Here is a 20,452-nt window from a genome sequence, read left to right on the forward strand (position 1 = left end):
ACCAAAAGAATGACAAGGGTCTGAGGGAGAGGACCAACTGGTGTCTGCAAGCGGACACACACCTCTCTAAAGTGTGCCCAGTACCTAAGCAATTTCCTGTCACTTTTATGACTCAAATAAGAGTCTTCAACTATAAGGTACTTTTTCTGAGCTCTCCTAGCTGTGCCGTTGAGGAACTAGAGCAAGCACACTTGTAGCTTTTTCGCTTGGAACACAGCCCTGTACCCCCCCCCCCCGTCATACAATTACTGCAATTCAAAAACGGTCCATTAGAAATCTCAATCTGGGTCAGGTAGGCATGCTTGTTAGGCTTTCACAAGGCAATTCAGAGAAGTGAATCTTAATTTGGGTGCGCATAGTCATGAGTGCATTCAGGTGCGTGTGCTGCGGTGAATATTATTCACAATAAATAAACAATCTCATTCTGTTCAGAACGTATGACGTCATGTCATCTTGTAACTGTACATCAGACATAGTGATCATAAACGACACTGTATATGAATTGAGTTTTATGATTCGGAAATGTGAATTGCACGTTTGGACTCACGGGTGTTGTGCACGCTTGGATGACTTGTAAGCGGTATCTATAATAATCTTCAACATCTCATCTTTCAAAATACACTGAGTGATCTTAATTTACAGAATTTCCATCACTCGACTTCCTGTCGCGCGCGGTCCTCAAGCTCAGAACGGCTGTCAGTCATAACCTGTACGGCGCAGAGCCAGAGCTCTGACATCATATATAGCATGTTACTGTACAGCCACTACATTCCAATGTAGGTTCTTATTCATGCCCAAATCAGCCATTTGTAACCCATATACTGTACGGGTAGGACTGTAAAGGGCTATATTTCTCGTGTTTTTTACAGTAGCAATGCTCTGCCTGATTGAAATGCACAGAGCACAGCTAGCCCGGGTTTGGACATAGTTCAACCCTATATCAAAGTTTGTTCCACTTCCACACCTCAGAAACCAGAGGCAGATTTATCCGAATGAAAGATTTGATCCACACAACAGATGAATAATTCTTCACATACGGTATCTTTTCTTGTACAGTAGTCTGTGTCATTTTCTTAAAGTATGCTTCTCTGTGATAATTAAAGTGGATCTCTCTTTCTCTCTCTCAGATCCCTTTGTCCATGCTCCTCATTTCACTGGGTGTAAATCCAGGGAGCTTGTGACGTTTAGCTGTTGGTGGAGCGCCGGAAGCTTCCAGAATCTCACGGAACCCGGAGCTCTGCAAATGTTCTACTGGAAGAAGTGAGTGAGTGAGTGAGTGAGTGAGTGAGTGAGTGAGTGAGTGAGTGAGTGAGTGAGTGAGTGAGTGAGTGAGTGAGTGAGTGAGTGAGTGAGTGAGTGAGTGGAAGTAGTGAAAAACGTGTAAAGAGTGTGTGTGCTTTATATACCCCGGAAGTATTGTAAAAAATGAATTAAGTTTTATATTATCTTTTTATCAATGACTCATGTGGACTCGAGAGTCCAAAGACCTCTAAAATGTGTTAGTCCTATCTCTCTCTCTCTCGCTCCCTCAGAACTGATTTGACGAAAGAATGGAGGGAGTGCCCTGACTACTCCTCCTCTGTGAAGAATGAATGTTTCTTCAATAAGAACAACACAGTTATCTGGACGACCTACTGTGTGCGGCTCAGCTCCAAAAGCCAGAACATCACCTACGATGAATTGTGTTTCGAATTGCAGGACATCGGTGAGGGCACAAAAGACATGCTAATATGGACTATTATAGTTAACGACACTTAGTTGATAGCCCTGCTTTATGCCAAGTTGCAGAACTTAAGGAACTGAATGGGTCTGATAAACACATTACAAATATAGAGGACTGCTGGACCGGCTCACCTACTTGGGTCAGCAAATAAATCCCCATTCATTTTCTGGAGGCCACTGATTGTCTTTTAAAAAACACAAATTTGACTGTCTGAAATGCACATAAAGTCTTGAGGACTCACTCTTGACGTCATCAGTGGCAGTTAACTTTGACATGTTTTTGGTTAAATCTACCTGATTGGTTGAGGGGCCTCCCAAACAAATTTAGTTTAGAGTTTTGGAAAATGTATTTAAGTGTCGCTCCCCAATGATACAATATGCGACAGTAGGTCGTTTTAAATACATTGTGGACCATTCAAATGGATTTTTGAGACACTAAAAACAATCATAGTCAAACATGGTACAGGTGTCATCTATAATGCATAACATAACCTATACACATGTATGCATGAACCAAAAACTAAGTGCAGTAAATAAAAGGACAATTAGGCACATATAAAGGAACGTCTCCATTGGAGAATATTTATATATTATTTATATATTATTGTTACCTGATAAAATTACACGTGTATTATTTTCAGCAAGACCGTTAAAATTAGAATTTTGTCTCGACAGCTGATGAATTAACAATCATCCCTCATGTCGTTGTATAACCCACAGTAAAAGCAAGGCACAAGCTTCTGTTTCAGTGGAACAAGCCATTTTTTACCAAAAGTACATACCCGTTTATCTAAGAGAGTGTTTGTGTATCGACCAGTCTCAATAGTGAGAGGGGCCACTCCACGTCAATGTTTTGCTTGGATAAAACTGTACGCACATCGGGTTCTGTCCCAAACGTTCGTTTAAAAAGGCAGTACGTGCACAGTTTGTTAATTTCAGGCTTGTTTATCAGTTGGTAACACTTTAGTTCATCAAATCAAAGTTTATTGGTTGCGTACACAGATTTGCAGATGTTATTGCAGGTGCAGCGAAATGCTTGTGTTTCTCGCTCCAACAGTGCAGTCATACCTAGCAATAAAAGCAATAACCAAAGAGCTTGTGTAACAGATGTCCTGCGAAGACAAGAAGACTGGTCTCGGCACCAGTGTAACAGATGTTCGTAACAACCTTGCGTTGTGTTTTCAAAGAAGGGCCTGTCCAGCCAGCGGTCCCTGTTGATTGGTGTTTATTCTGACTGACTGACGAGAGACACAAGGAAGTGCAGATGTGCAGGACAACAGTGTGTTGATGGCTGTACAGTAGATTCGTGATTCGTCTGTTAGCATGGAAATACTTGAATTAGTAGGGCCTAATGCAGTTCAAGAGGTGTCACTGCAGTCCCTGGTTCAAATCCAGGCTGCATCGGATCCGGCCGTGATTGGGAGTCCCATAGGGTGGCGCACAATTGGCCCAGCTTCATTCTTAACCAATTCGTTCTTAACGGACTTGCCTAGTTAAATAAAGGTTTGAATTTAAAATCAAATAAATTATGCAACCATTACAATTAAAGCATGCTAGCTAACTTACTCTTACAGCCATAAACTGTATATATACGGTACATTCGAAAAGTATTCAGACCCCTTGACTTTTTCCACATTTTGTTACGTTACAGCCTTATTCTAAAATGGATCAAATATTTTTTTAACCTAATTAATCTAGACACACTACCCCATAATGGCGACGTGAAAACATTTTTTAGAAATGTTACCAAATGTATTACAAATAAAAAGTGAAATACCTTATTTACGTAACTATTCAGACCCTTTGCTATGAAATTAGGTACATCCTGTTTTCATTGATCATCCTAGAGATGTTTCTGCAACTTGATTGGAGTCCACCTGTGGTAAATGCAAATGATTGGACTGTAACGGCGTTCGTTTGTCAAAAGAGAGTCGGACCAAAATGCAGCGTGGTTGTTACTCATGTTCTTTAATGAATGATCGCGATACATGAAATAACTATAATAAATACAAAAACAACAAGCCTGTCTGGTGAAATAACTAACACAGAGACAGAGACAGGAACAATCACCCACGAAATACACAGTGAAACCCCGGCTACCTAAATATGGTTCCCAATCAGAGACAACGAGAATCACCTGACTCTGATTGAGAACCGCCTCAGGCAGCCAAGCCTATGCTTACACACCTACTCAGCCGCAATCCCAATGCCTACAAAACCCCAATACGAAACACAACATATAAACCCATGTCACACCCTGGCCTGACCAAATATATAACGAAAACACAAAACACTATGACCAAGGCGCGACAGAACCCCCCCCCCCAAGGTGCGGACTCCCGGACGCACCTCACAACCATAGGGAGGGTCCGGGTGGGTGTCTGTCCATGGTGGCGGCTCCGGCTCGGGACATGGACCCCGCTCCATTAATGTCATAGTTCCTCCCCTTTGCGTCCTGGGATAATCCACCCTCGCCGCCGACCATGGCCTAATAGTCCTCACCCAGAACCCCACTGAACTGAGGGGCAGCACGTGACTGAGGGGCAGCTCGGGACTGAGGGGCAGCTCGGGACTGAGGGGAAGCTCCGGACTGAGGGGAAGCTCGGGACTGAGGGGAAGCTCGGGACTGAGGGGAAGCTCGGGACTGAGGGGAAGCCCGGGACTGAGGGGAAGCCCGGGACTGAGAGAAAGCCCAGTACTGAGAGGAAGCCCAGTACTGAGAGGAAGCCCAGTACTGAGAGGAAGCCCAGTACTGAGAGGAAGCCCAGTACTGAGATGAAGCTCAGGCAGGTAGTAGGCTCCAGTAGATCCTGGCTGGCTGGCGGATCTGGAAGATTCTGGTTGACTGGCAGATCTGGAAGAGACTGGTTGACTGGCAGATCTGGAAGAGACTGGTTGACTGGCAGATCTGGAAGAATCTGGTTGACTGGTAAATCTGGAAGATCATGGTTGACTGGCAGATCTGGAAGATCATGGCTGACTGGCGGATCTAGCTGCTCTGGCTGCTCCATGCAGATTGACAGCTCTGGCTGCTCCATGCAGACTGATAGCTCTGGCTGCTCCATGCAGACTGACAGCTCTGGCTGCTCCATGCAGACTGACAGCTCTGGCTGCTCCATGCAGACTGACAGCTCTGGCTGCTCCATGCAGACTGACAGCTCTGGCTGCTCCATGCAGACTGACAGCTCAGGCTGCTCCATGCAGGCTGACAGCTCTGGCTGCTCCATGCAGACTGGCAGCTCTGGCTGCTCTATGCAGACTGGCAGCTCTGGCTGCTCCATGCAGTCTGGCAGCTCAGGCTGCTCCGAACAGGCAGGAGGCTCCGGCAGCGCTGTAGAGGAGGAAGGCTCTGGAAGCGCTGAACAGGTGGGAGACTCCGACAGCGCAGGAGGGAAGGAAGGCTCTGGCTGTGCTGAACAGGCGAGGCACACTGAAGGCCTGGTGCGTGGTGCTGGAACTGGTGGTACTGGATCGAGGACACGCACATGAAGCCTGGTGCGGGGAGCTGCCACCGGAGGACTGGTATGTGAAGGTGGCACAGGATGGACTGGACCGTGAAGGTGTACTGGAGAGCCTGAGAGCAGGACTGGCACAGGATGTGCAAGGCTAGGTAGGTACACAGGAGGCCTAGTGCGTGAGGCTGGCACATTTTTCACCAGCCGACTAACACGCACCTCAGGACGAGTATGGAGCGCTGACCCAGGTGCCATCAAATCCCCGACACGCTCCGTCGGACGAATCTTGTACCTAAAGCACCAAGCTAGCAACTTCCTCATTACTCTCCACTCCACTTTCCCCATTAACTCCTTCACAGTCTCTGCTTCGCTCACCTCTAACACCGGCTCTGGTTCTGGTCTCCTCCTTGGCTCCTCACGATTAACAAGGAGAGTTGGCTCAGGTCTATCTCCTGACTCTGCCACTCTCCCTCTGAGCCACCCCCCAATACATTTTTGGGGCTGACTCACGGGCTTTCTTCTGCGCCGTCGTGATTGTCTCTCCAACTCCATTCTCCTATAACCCTCTTCGCACTGCTCCAGCGAATCCCAGGCGGGCTCCGGCACTCTCTCTGGGTCGACCGCCCACCTGTCTATTTCATCCCACGTCGTATACTCCCGATATTGTAGCTCCTGCTGCCGCTGTTGTTTCTCCTCATAACAGCGTCTTTCAGCTCTCGCCGCCTCCAGTTCTTCTCCAAACAATTCATCCTCCTTTCGCTGCTCCTGCTGTTGTTGCCTGTTACCACGCCACTCGGTCCGTGTGTGGTGGGTGATTCTGTAATGGCGTTCGTTTTGTCGAAAGAGAGTCGGACCAAAATGCAGCGTGGTTGTTACTCATGTTCTTTAATGAATGATCGCGATACATGAAATAACTATAATAAATACAAAAACAACAAACGGAACGTGAAAACCTATACAGCCTGTCTGGTGAAATAATTAACACAGAGACAGGAACAATCACCCACGAAATACACAGTGAAACCCCGGCTACCTAAATATGGTTCCCAATCAGAGACAACGAGAATCACCTGACTCTGATTGAGAACCGCCTCAGGCAGCCAAGCCTATGCTACACCCCTACTCAGCCGCAATCCCAATGCCTACAAAACCCCAATACAAAACACAACATATAAACCCATGTCACACCCTGGCCTGACCAAATATATAACGAAAACACAAAACACTATGACCAAGGCACAACATGGACATGATTTGGAAAGGCACACCTGTCTATTTAAGGTCCCACAGTTGACAGTGCCAGAGCAAAAACCAAGCCATGAGATCGAAGGAATTGTCCGTAGAGTTCCGAGACTAGATTGGGTTGAGGCTCAAATCTGGGGATGGGTACCAAAAAATATATGCAGCATTTAAGGTCCCCAGAACACAGTGCACTCCATCATTCTTAAATGGAAGTTTGGAACCACCAAGACTCTTCCTAGAGCTGGCCAACCAGCCAAACTGAGCAATCGTGGGAGAAGAGCTTTAGTCAGGGAGGTGACCAAGAACCCGATGGTTACTCTGACAGCGCTCCAGAGTTCCTTACAGAAGGACAACCATCTCAGCAGAACTCCACCAATCAGGCCTTTAGGGTAGAGTGGCAAGACGGAAGCCACTCTTCAGTAAAGACACATAAAGGTGCCAAAAGACACCTAAAGGACTCTGAACATGAGAAACATGATTCTCTGGTCTGATAAAACCAAGATTGAACTCTTTGGCCTGAATGCCAAGTGTCACATCTGGAGGAAACCTGGCACCATCCCTACAGGGAAGCATGGTGGTGGCAGCTTCATGATGTGGGGATGTTTTATAGCGGCATGGACTGGGAGACTAGTCAGGATCGAGGGAAAGATTAAAGGAGCAAAGTACAGAGAGCTCCTTGATGAAACCTGGTCCAGAGCGCTCAACACCTCAGACTGGGGCGAAGGTTCACTTTCCAATAGGGCAACGACCCTAAGAACACAGCCAAGACAACTCAGGAGGGGCTTCAGGATAAGTCTCTGACTGTCCTTGAGTGGTCCAGCCAGAGCCCATACTTGAGCCCGATCAAGCATCTCTGGAGAGAAAATAGCTGTGCAGCGGCGCTCCCCATCCAACCTGACAGAGCTTGAGAAGATCCGCAGAGAAGAATGGGAGAAATTCCCCAAATACAGGCGTGCCAAGCTTGTAGCATCATACCCAATAAGACTCAAGGCTGTAATCACTGCCAAAGGTGCTTCAACAAAGTAAATAGCAAAGTGCCTTGTAAGTAAGCATTTCACTGTAAAGTCTACACCTGCTGTATTCGGCACGTGACAAATAAAATTAGATTTGATTTTGTTTTATTTAACCAGGTAGGCCAGTTGAGAACAAGTTCTCATTTACAACTGTGACCTGGCCAAGATAAAGCAAAGCAGTGCGAAACAAACAACACAGTTACACATGGGATAAACAATAGTCAATAACACAATAGAAAAGTCTATATACAGTGTGTGCAAATGTAGTAAGATTTCTGGGGGGTAAGGCAATAAATAGGCCATAGTGGCAAAATAATTGCAATTTAGCAATTAAACACTGGAGTGATAGCTGTGCAGAAGATGAATGTGCAAGTAGAGATACTTGGGTGCAAAGGAGCAAAAAATAAATATCAATATGGGGATGATGTCGTTGGGTGGGCTATTTACAGATGGTTGTGTACCGGTGCAATGATCGGTAAGCTGCTCTGACAGCTGATGCTTAAAGTTAATGAGGGAGATATTTTTTATTTCACCTTTATTTAACCAGGTAGGCTAGTTGAGAACAAGTTCTCATTTGTAACTGCGACCTGGCCAAGATGAAGCACAGCAGTTCGGCACATACAACAACACAGAGTTACACATGGAATAAACAAACATACAGTCAATAATACAGTAGAAAAAAGAAAAATCTATATACAGTGAGTGCAAATGAGATAAGATAAGGGAGGTAAGGCAATAAATAGGCCATGGTGGCGAAGTAATTACAATATAGCAATTAGACACTGGAATGGTAGATGTGCAGAAGATGAATGTGCAAGTAGAGATACTGGAGTGCAAAGGAGCAAGATAAATACATAAATACAGTATGGGGATGAGGTAGTTGGATGGGCTATGTACAGGTGCAGTGGTCTGTGAGCTGCTCTGACAGCAGGTGCTTAAAGCTAGTGAGGGAAATTTTTGCAGTTCCTTCCAGTCATTGGCAGCAATAGAACTGGAAGGAGAGGCGGCCAAAGGAGGAATTGGCTTTGGGGGTGACCAGTGAGATATACCTGCTGGAGCACGTGCTACGGGTGTGTGCTGCTATGGTGACCAGTGAGCTGAGATAAGGCTGTGCTTTACCTAGCAGAAACTTGTAGACGACCTGGAGTCAGTGGGTTTGGCGAAGAGTATGAAGCGATGGCCAGCCAACGAGTGTACAGGTCGCAATGGTGGGTAATATATGGGGCTTTGGTGACAAAACGGATGGCACTGTGATAGACTGCATCCAATGAGTAGAGTGTTGGAGGCTATTTTATAGATGACATCGTCGAAGTCGAGGATCGGTAGGATGGTCAGTTTTACGAGGGTATGTTTGGCAGCCTGTGTGAAGGATGCTTTGTTGTGAAATAGGAAGCCGATTCTAGATTTAATTTTGGAATGGAGATGCTTAATATGACTCTCAAAGTAGAGTTTACAGTCTAGACAGACACCTAGGTATTTGTAGTTGTCCACATTAGAGGTCGACCGATTATGATTTTTCAACGCCATTACATTACATTTACATTTAAGTCGATTATGATTTTATGACAAGTGGGACGTCACTTAACAATAGTGCATCTAAAACTTAGATACCAATACAGATTATTGGAGGGCCAAAAACCTGATACCGATTAATCGGTCGATTTAAAAAATATATATATATATATATTTACAAATAAATAAAAAAAACATGTATTTGTCATAAATAAAATTACAACTACTGAATTAACACTTATTTTAACTTAATATAATACATCAATAAAAACAATTTAGCCTCAAGTATATAATGAAGCATGTTCAATTTGGTTTAAATCATGCAAAAACAAAGTGTTGGAGAAGAATGTAAAAGTGCAATATGTGCCATGTAAGAAAGCTAACGTTCCAGTTCCTTGCTCAGAACATGAGAATCTCAGAAAGGACATATGAAAGCTTGTGGTTCCTTTTAACATGAGTCTTCAATATTCCCAGGTAAGAATTTTTAGGTTGTAGTTATTATAGGACTATTTCCCTCTATACCATTTGTATTTCATTAACCTTTGACTATTGGATGTTCTTATAGGCACTTTAGTATTGCCAGTGTAACAGTATAGCTTCCGTCCCTCTCCTCGCTCCTCCCTGGGCTCGAACCAGCAACACAACAACAGCCACCTCAGAGTGAGTGAAGTTTGAAACGCTATTAGCGCGTGCTAACTGGCCAGCCATTTCACTTCGGTCACACTAGCCTCATCTCGGGAGTTGATAGGTTTGAAGTCATAAACAGTGCAATGCTTGACTCACAACGAAGAGCTGCTGGCAAAACGCACAAAAGTGCTGTTTGAATGAATGTTTACGCGCCTGCTTTTGCCTACCACCGCTCAGTCACATACTTAGATACTTGTATGCTTGTATGCTCAGTCAGATTATATGCAACACAGGACACACTAGATAATATCTAGTAATATCATCAACCATGTGTAGTTAACTAGTGATTATGATTGATTGTTTTTTATAAGATATGTTTAATGCTAGCTAGCAACTTACCTTGGCTTACTACATTTGCGTAACAGACAGTCTCCTTATGGAGTGCAACGAGAGAGAGGCAGGTCGTTATTGTGTTGGACTAGTTAACTGTAAGGGTGCAAGATTGGATCCGAGCTGACAAGGTGAAAATCTGTCTTTCTGACCCTGAACGAGGCAGTTAACCCACCGTTCCTAGGCTGTCATTGAAAATAAGATTGTGTTCTTAACTGACTTGCCTAGTTAAATAAAGATTCAATAAAGGTGTAAAAAAAAGAAAAGAACAAAAAAAACTGTCGCCCAAAAATACCGATTTCCGATTGTTATGAAAACTTGAAGTCTGCACTAATTAATCGGCCATGCCGATTAATCGGTCGACCTCTAGTCCACATATTCTAAGTCAGAACCGTCCAAAGTAGTGATGCTGGACAGGCGGGCAGGTGTGGGCAGTGATCGGTTGAAAAGCATGCATTTAGTTTTACTTGCATTTAAGAGCAGTTGTAGGCCACGGAAGGAGAGTTGTATGGCATTGAAGCTCGTCTGGAGGTTAATTAACACAGTGTCCAAAGAAGGGCCAGAAGTATACAGAATGGAGTTGTCTACGTAGAGGTGGATCAGAGAATTACCAGCTGCGAGAGCGACATCATTGATGTAAACAGAGAAGAGTGTCGGCCCGAGACTTTAACCCTGTGGCACCCCCATAGAGACTGCCCTCTGCAGGATAACAGGCCCTCCCATTTGACACACTGAACTCTATCAGTGGTTGGTGAACCAGGTGAGGCAATCATTTGAGAAACCAAGGCTGTTGAATCTGCCAATAAGAATGCAGTGATTGACAGAGTCGAAAGCCTTGGCCAGGTCGATGAAGACGGCTGCACAGTACTGTCTTTTATCGATGGCGGTTATGATATCGTTTAGGCCCTTGAGCGGGTTTTGAAATGGTCGGTGATCTGTTTGTTAGGGTTAGGGTTAGGGATCTCAGACAATACGAAAGAGAGGTTGAACAGGCTAGTAATAGGGGTTGCAACAATTTTGGCGGATCATTTTAGAAAGAGAGGGTCCAGATTGTCTAGCCCAGCTGATTTGTAGGGGTCCAGATTTTGCAGCTCTTTCAGAACATCAGCTATCTGGATTTGAGTGAAGGAGAAATGGAGAGGCTTGGGCAAGTTGCTGTGGGGGGTGCAGAGCTGTTGACCGGCGTAGGGGTATTCAGGTGGAAAACATGGCCAGCAGTAGAAAACTTATCATAGATTTATCAGTGGTGACAGTGTGTCCCAGCCTCAGTGCTGGGAGTGGGCAGCTGGGAGGAGGTGATCTTATTCTCCATGGACTTTACATTGTCCCAGAACGAGTTTGTGCTACAGGATGCAAATTTCTGTTTGAAAAAGCTAGCCTTTGCTTTCCTAACTGCCTATGTATATTGGTTCCTAACTCCTCTGAAAAGTAGCATATCGCAGGGGCTATTTGATGCTAATCCAGTACGCCACAGGATGTTTTTGTGCTGGTCAAGGGCAATGAAGTCTGGAGTGTTCCAGGGGCTATATCTGTTCTTAGTTCCAAGTTGACATGAATACTTAAATAAATGTGATATACATATATCTTTTTTTATAAATTACCAAAAATTCCTAAAAGCTGTTTTGCTTCGTCATTGTGGGGTAAAGTGTGTAGATTAAGGGGGGGGGACTATTTAATTAATTTTATAATAAGGCTGTAACGTAACAAAATGTGGATAACATCAAGGGGTCTGAATACTTTTCTAATGTACTATAAATGAGCTTCTGCCACTCCAACTACATCCAGCCCAAGGTGCTGTAAACAATGAGAACGGGCCTTGTGACATGTCAATATTCCAGCGCTGTACATTCTAGAACCCACATGTGACCTAACATCGGGGAGCGGCGTGTAGACTTCACAACCCGTCCTCCCCTGACAGCGAGCTTCTCTGTGCCCATTTCCTTTATGATGTCTTGGAAACTAGACTCAGTAGCTCGCTGCTGGTGGCGTGATTAATGTACACTCTCTTGTACACCTTTGTTTTTAGGAGCGTATCGTTTTTGTCCGTTACAGCTTTCTTGTGTTCATTTTTTTGTTGTGTTGGTCGATTTTATTTGAATGGTATAACACTTTACTTGACACCCAGCGTCATAACACGTAACGACACGGTCAAAACCATGTCATAATATGTCATAACATGTAAGGACACGGTCAAAACCATGTCATAATATGTCATAACACGTAACGACACGGTCAAAACCATGTCATAATATGTCATAACATGTAAGGACACGGTCAAAACCATGTCATAATAAGTCATAACACGTAAGGACACGGTCAAAACCATGTCATAATATGTCATAACACGTAATGACACGGTCAAAACCATGTCATAATATGTCATAACACGTAAGGACACGGTCAAAACCATGTCAAAATATGTCATAACACGTAACGACACGGTCAAAACCATGTCATAATATGTCATAACACGTAAGGACACGGTCAAAACCATGTCATAACACGTAACGACACGGTCAAAACCATGTCATAATGTCATAACAGCAAACATAACTTGTCATAATCTGTTGTTATATGATCATAACACTGTCGTAACATATATTTAGACCTGGTGTGACATATATTGTTTTATTTTATGGCTAGTTATGGCACCTACACAAGAGTGCCAAAACCCACCACCTACCACACATGGCAAAACATTCCATCACACCATAGCTTAGGTGTCAACAGTATGTTTATGTTATATTTAAAAAAATGTTTTAATTGACTGTGTTAAATGATCATTGTAATTGTGCACAAATTGATGTATAACATGCACCTACCACAATGCTCTATTGCTGATGACTGGGATGAATGCAGGAGCAGATTTCAGGAGCAGGACAAGACTGTCTCTTTTTGACTCATGACTGATATAAGGGCATTTATACAATGGGTGGGTCTAATCCTGAATGCTGATTTTGTTAAAAGCGCATTCCAGCCGGTGTTGATCATAATGCTTCTTGACAGTGTCATAAAGTGTTTTGTTAGTCCAAGTAAAGTGACACAGGATGGTCATAATGCTTCTTGACAGTGTCATAAAGTGTTTGTTAGTCCAAGGAAAGTGACACAGGATGGTCATAATGCTTCTTGACAGTGTCATAAAGTGTTTGTTAGTCCAAGGAAAGTGACACAGGATGGTCATAATGCTTCTTGACAATGTCATAAAGTGTATTTTCTGCAAGTTATTTAAAATATGATGGGAAAAACATGACTGTAAATTATGCATTACAACAAAAACAAAGGATAGAGACAAACTTTCAAGTTAAAGTAAAGTTCTTGGCAGGGGAAAACTGGAACTGTGCATTCGGCAGGTAGCATTCCCCTGGCATCCGCCGCCAAACGCAGATTCGTCCGTCGGAATGCCAGATGGTGAAGCGTGATTCATCACTCCAGAGAAGGCGTTTCCACTGCTCCATAGTCCAATGGCGGCGAGCTTTACACCGCTCCAGTCGATGCTTGGCATTGTGCATGGTGATCTTAGGCTTGTGTGCGGCTGCTCGGCCATGGAAACCCTTTTCATTAAGTTCCCGACAAAATTTATTTCGCTGACATTGCTTCGAGGCAGTTTAGAACTCGTTAGTGAGTGTTGCAACCCGAGGACAGACCATTTTTACACACTATACCCTTCAGCACTCTGTGAGCTTGTGTGGCCTACCACTTCACAGCTGAGCCGTTTTTGCTCCTAGACGTTTCCACTTCACAATAACAGCACTTACAGTTAACCAGAGCAGCTCTAGCAGGGCAGAAATTTGACTAAGTGGCTTGTTGGAAAGGTGGCATCCTATGACGGTGCTACGTTGAAAGTCACTGAGATTTCCAGCACGGGCCATTCTACTGCCAATGTTTGTCTTTGGTGATTTCATGGCTGTGTGCTCGATTTTATACACCTGTCACCAATGGGTGTGGCTGAAATAGCCTAATCCACTAATTTGAAGGGGTGTCCACATACTTTTGTTTTTACTAGCTAAAAACTGACAGATTTTTATGGGAGTTGTTTTGTTATGCTAATTAGATTATTTGTGCATATTTTTTAACTCCTGGTCTGTCGTTGTGTGATTGTTTTCTTTCTGAAGTCACACACATTATGACCTTCATTTTTGGCTCATGTTTTAATAAATCAGTTCGGTGTTCAGGCTGACTTTGTTTTCTTTGTATGTGTCAGCGGACGCACAGGGAGTATATTCTAGAACTTTCAGTCGGGTACCTAGATCACTAACCTCGGAGTCTGATAGAAACACTGAGAGAAGAGGGTTGTTTTTTCAAGTCCGCATCTAGGTTAGTGACTTGGTCGAGCAACTCCTCAAAGTGTTTTTTTAAGCTCCTCTCGAATAAGCTCAATTTTCTCTCTGATGTCAGCGGCCACTTTTGTCAGTGATGGTATCCTCCGAACTTTGAATGCTTGTGGTGAGTCTACATTCATCATTCTCAATTTCTTGTCATCGCACAACTTGTTTGCATTTGAAAAGAGGGACTTTGCTAACCCATTAATAGTAGTTAACAGTGTCTATTGATGATAGTGCCTTCTGACCCGGGGGAGTTTTAAGATCCCAGATGCTTGTTCGGAATGTTAAAATACATGTCTTTCGTATCAGTGATAAATAATATATATTTTTTAAATTACTACACACCTTATCTCCATATTACACTGCTTGTTAACAGAAGACATAGGCTAATTAGCTATCATGCGTGCTCTGAAACACCTGTAAGTGTAACTGGGGGGAAGTGTAGTTTGTCAACTTGAGGCACACACAGCTTATGGATCTGTGCAAAACTGTTACAGTACCTGTAAGTGACTTTTTTTATTTGAAAGATTCTTTCTCACTGATATGAAAGGTAAGGGGCATATCAGCATATGTTTTAGAAAACTGTTTCGTAAGCGATGATTACTGACGTTTCTAAACGTTAAAACCCAGCGTCTGAATTGTAGTTCACATGCAGCCAGCCGTGGGCGAGGCTAAGCGCTGAAAACCCTACGAATAATAAGGGTTTTCGAGAGCTAGGACTTCGCTTGCGGTTTGCTGGCTTTAGTAGCTTACTTGTTAAAAAACAATGAAAACTGACTGCATGCAAAAAAAGCTTAGACTTTATGTAAAAGCTTTGAAGATTTTGGCTAATTATGTCATTTAAATGTGAAAACTTAAAATATTCGTCATGGGGCGAGGGGTTAATTTTTTATTTATCTTATTTTACTAGGCAAGTCAGTTAAGAACAAATTCTTATTTTCAATGACGGCCTGTTCAGGGGCAGAATGATAGGATTTGTACCTTGTCAGCTCGGGGATTTGAACTTGCAACCTTCCGGTTCCTAGTCCAACGCTCTAACCACTAGGCTACCCTGCCGCCCCAGTGCTAATGTGAGTCCGGTAATTGGTTGAAATCAAAACCTGCAAACACACTGGGTTCCCAGGATAAGGGACAAGTTTCTAGGAAGGTCTATCTGGCCAATCATCACTTTCAGACGGAAACAGCAGAAAAACAGCAATGTCCTGTTACATGTTGGTAAATATCAGACCATACCAACACACTGTTAGACGGTCCCACAGTTTGGAAAAGTATTCAGGCCCCATGGGTTTGAATACTTTTGTAAATAAGGTATTTTAGTTTTTTTTAAATCAATTTTAGAACAAGGCTGTAACTTAACAACATGTGGAAAAGGCAAGGGGTCTGAATACTTAACGAATGCACTGTAATTTGGACCTCTGTGGGTCTGTACTATCCCAAACAATGGGAATATGTATCCATATTAGAGACACAGTAGGAAAAATAATTAAATGTTACAAATGCACGGCAACATCTGCCTCCATCCCTTCCCCCTCCAAGGGCAGAAGACGACTATCAGCATGTGAGACCGACAATAGCCGAGGGATGTAGAACATTTTTACCAGACACCAGTTGTTCCAAGAAGAATAAAAACAGGGATGGACAGAAGGAGAAGGGGGGATAATGATCAGTCAGAACAGACATTATGAAAATGTTTGACCACAGCAGGTGTTGTTATTAAGGGAGGTTTCACGCCAAGTGACTAGTGGACACTGGTACAATGGCAGGGACACACGTTTCAGACATGCTCTTCTGATGTAAGGTGGACGGTGTGATAGACATGGTCTATAGCAGGGTTCCCCAACTGTCGGCCTGCGGGCCAAATTCGGCCCACGGGTGATTTTATTTGGCCCCCCCAAGTAAAACATTTTATGAATTTAGAAGTGTTGTTGTTGGATATAAAAGACTGTAACGTCACCAGGAAATCTGCTCAGCGATTGATTCAGGAAATCTGTTCCCAAGTATTCCCATGCAAAATATAGACACATACAGTCCCTTCAGAAAGTATTCATACCCCTTGACTTATTCCACATTTTGTTGTATTACAGCCTGAATTCAAAATGGATTAACGTTTTGTTTTTCCTCCCCCATCTACACACACTACCTCATAATGGCAGTGAAAACATGTTTTTAGAAAATGTTGCTAATTTATTGAAAATGAAATACAGAAATATTTCATTTACATAAGTATACACACCCCTGAGTCAATACTTTGTAGAAGCACCTTTGGCAGCGATTACAGCTGTCTTTCTGGGCAAGTTTCTAAGAGCTTTCCACACCTGGATTGTGCAACATTAATATTATTATTTTCAAAATTCTTCAAGCTCTGTCAAATTGGGTGTTGATCATTGCTAGACAACCATTTTCAGATCTTGCCATAGATTTTCAAGTTGATTTAGGTAAAAATGGTAACTCAGCCACTCAGGAACATTCACTTCAATCTTCTTGCTAAGCAACTCCAGTGTAGATTTGGCCTGTTTTAGGTTATTGTCCAGCTTAAAGGTGAATTCATCTCCCAGTGTCTGGTGGAAAGCAGACTGAACCAGGTTTTCCTCTAGGATTTTGCCTGTGACCTCCTCAGTCCTTAATGATTACAAGAATACAGCCACCACTATGCTTGAAAATGCGGAGAGTGGTATTCAGTAATGTGTTCTATTGTATTTGCACCAAACATAAAACTTTGTATTCAGGGAAATAGAAGTTAATTGTTTGAATTTATTACTTTAGTGCCTTGTTGCAAACAGGATGCATGTTTTGGAATATTTTTATTCTATACAGGCTTCCATCATTTCACTCTTATCAATTAGGTTAGTATTGTGGAGTAACTACAATGTTGTTGATCCATCCTCAGTTTTCTCCTATCACATCCATTGGCCTCATGTTGAAATCCCTGAGTGGTTTCCTCCCTCTCCTGCAACCGAGTTAGGAAGGAGGCCTGTATCTTTGTAGTGACTGGGTGTATTGATACACCATCCAAAGTGAAATTAATAACTTCACCCTGCTCAAAGGGATATTCAAGGACTGCTTTTTAAAATTGATACACATTTACCTTCTTTGCGAGACATTGGAAAACTTCCTTGGTTGTTGTGGTTGGATCTATGTTTTAAATTATAATTGTGTGTGTGGGGTACAGAGATGAGAGAGTCATTCAAAAATCATGTTAAACACTATTATTGCACACAGAGTGAGCCGAGAGGGGGCGACCTCGGGGCTTTAAAAAAAAGTATATTTAATAATGCATTGCAGGCATCATCACCGCTTCTGCACGCTGGCATAGAGAAGTGGAGCAGAGGCACTTGCACACATGAAGTGGAGCAGAGGCACTTGCACACATGGGGATCGTTTTTAAGCCTAGGGTCCGCAATTTGTTTTGCCTTTTTATAAATGCATTTCATGCAATTCTACATCTTTTTAGATGTATGGAGACTTTAGAAGAATCTCTTTTATTACTCACAAAAGATCGAAATGATAACACTGACAAACTGAGAATCTGAGATCAATAGAAACGACTGTGTCTTGAATCCATCAATAGCCTATGCTTAGGTGTGTGGAGACACACATATCGTATAATATGAGGAGGAAATTATAGTCCTGAGAAAGCTTTCTCACCCAATGATGTGCAGCTCACTCACCAGCGATTGCTGATGCGCTCGTGCCAAAAGCCTACCTCTCTCGTTTTACTGTTCGCTCAATAGGCCTATTTTGAAGTTGAGAACATATTTGGTAGTCTACAGACAGATTAGTCTTCCCTTTTCAGCATAATCTATTTTGCGTCCCAACAATTTGTTTTCCCAGAATTGTATTTGAAATATTTGCGAAAGGCCTGTTTTGGCCACATGCTGTTCACTGACAGATTTGCCATGTGTTCCAGACTGTAGGCATGCCATGTGATTGGGCTACATACAATCCACAGCTACTGTAGGCTATATATTTTTTTTTAAAGCTATTGATCCTCTGTAACTAAATTATAGGCCGACTCCTGGTCTTTCTTTCTGAACAGACAACAGGAGTTCTGTATCTTTGGCAAATGTATTTACATTTATCAGTGGTGCTGTGGCACCTCCAGCACCCTTCTCGCGGCTGTGATTCTATAAGGAAATAAATGAAGTGCAACGCTGGAGAAATGAGAGTTGGCTCATGTCTATCAGAGCAGACAGAAGGAGAAAGTAAATGTCATTCTAGTTCTGTGAGAGATACAGGATCTTCTCTCTCTCTCACCACAGCAATGGCCATGTGTTGGTCTATAGTCAACATTGTGTGCAAACCGTAAACACGGGCCGGCCCAACAATCAATTCTTAGAATATCAGGCATGTTTTCACTTTACATTTTTTACGGGGCAGGAAGATAAAGAGGAGGCAACTTGAATTAACTCTGATTTTATTTAAATTTTTACATTGCAAACAGTGAAAATAATGTTTCATGCCATGAGAGGTATAAGATCCTAGCAAATGGGTCCCGGGATGAAACAGCCCAATATCGAGAGGTGCCTGATCCTGTTCCGGCAGGATCCGGCACAAATTAAGCGCTGGCGTAGGCCATGCAGTGACAAAAAAAAAAAAAAAATTGTATCCATTTTAAATTCAGGCTGTAACACAACAACAACAAAAAGGCAAGGGGTGTGAATACTTTCAAAAGGCACGGTATGTTATCGTATGCCAATGTAATAAATGATTTTGTTTTGTGAACTACTATATCTGTTTGGGCTTCTTGCCAAAATGATTTGTTATTATCTTGACCATCCTCTCAAGAAGAAAATGACCAATGGCTGAATGCAGTTTGGAACCTCAAGTCTATAGACTGTGAAACTCTGGTCCTGGGAGTCCCAGGGAGTACACACTTTTGCTCCAGCCCAACTCAAAAACACATTATTAAACTAATTGAGGTGTATATTGAAAACCATGATATATTGGTTCACTGGTCCACTTCTTTCTAGTCAGTGGATAATGCATGAGGAGAAAGAAGCCATTTTAGACTAAGATACACCCAAAGTCCTGTCACTAGTAACTAGTCATTCATATAGGGGAGAGTGTGGTAAATGAAGACATTTATTACCTTCCGCATCTTGTTGTTTAGGGAAATATAGTATTCTTTCTAACAAAGATATCTACATTTATTTCCGGATTTTGTGTATCCCTGGAAATAATCTGAATTCATGTAAACATTACAGTTTTGAAAACATAGCTTGGAGTATGGGTTAGTTGAGCCGTGGGACAGGCTAAGTTAAGCCGCTTACACATTTCTGTATTTAATTAAATATTAATGCTACCTTTTTACAACCATGTCTATTTTTATTTCCCAAAGACAATTCATCACAGTCACAATAGTTTTTATGCGTTTTAATCATTTTAAGCACTCCCTTACTGACCTTTGGCCTCTGACAGTGCACCCTGATCCCCCGGTGGCCCTGAACTGGACGCTGTTGAACGTCAGCCGGTCGGGCCTGAACTATGACATCATGGCGAGCTGGGAACCCCCGCCCTCGGCTGACGTATCCGTTGGATGGTTGACACTGGTGTACGAACTCCAGTTCAGGAGGAGGAACAGCTCACACTGGAAAGTGGTGAGTCACACATAGGCACACTCACACACATACCCTGACTGCACTTCCGGGCTATTACCCAGCGGCCTCTGCAGTTTTGAGTGCTAGACCACACTGAAACTCTGTCGACACCATAATAAGAAGAGAGATCCTGTTGTTGACTGCCTCAATCAACGACAGAGCCAAGTTTGTGTTTGTGGCATAGAAGAGTGTTTATGGAATAAAACGTAATTTAATGTATAAGAGGGAGACATAAACCTTTTATTTGAACATTTTGTAGCTTTCGATCGTATTCCTCTCTTACAAAAGTGTTTTCCTCTGTCTCCCGCTCTCTCTCAGTTGGAGCATGAGTTTGGCACTCAGAAGTCAATCTACGGCCTTAGTACTGGAGAGGAGTATGAGGTGCGCGTGCACTGCTCAATGAGGGCCTTCAATAACTTTGGGGAGTTCAGTGATGCCATCTTTGTCCATGTGTCAGAGATTCCCAGTAAAGGTGAGAGGTCAGGGCAGCACGGGTTGGGGTAGAGAGGAGGGACCGTGTTGTTTACACAAAGAACAAACATAGCTGCCATCTTGCGCAAGGAAGACACTTA

General features: G+C 43.1%; 1 protein-coding gene across 1 annotated transcript in view; it reads left to right on the plus strand.

The window, feature by feature from the left end:
- Positions 1 to 20,452, plus strand: part of ghra (growth hormone receptor a) — a 108,900-nt gene that overhangs the window by 76,776 nt on the left and 11,672 nt on the right. Inside the window, 4 exon segments of the mRNA XM_046346803.1 lie at positions 1,128 to 1,260; positions 1,533 to 1,705; positions 19,702 to 19,880; positions 20,199 to 20,352. Coding sequence (XP_046202759.1) covers positions 1,128 to 1,260; positions 1,533 to 1,705; positions 19,702 to 19,880; positions 20,199 to 20,352 — 639 coding nt within the window.

Source organism: Oncorhynchus gorbuscha, linkage group LG04 (assembly GCF_021184085.1).
Source record: "Oncorhynchus gorbuscha isolate QuinsamMale2020 ecotype Even-year linkage group LG04, OgorEven_v1.0, whole genome shotgun sequence".
Lineage (NCBI taxonomy): Eukaryota > Metazoa > Chordata > Actinopteri > Salmoniformes > Salmonidae > Oncorhynchus > Oncorhynchus gorbuscha.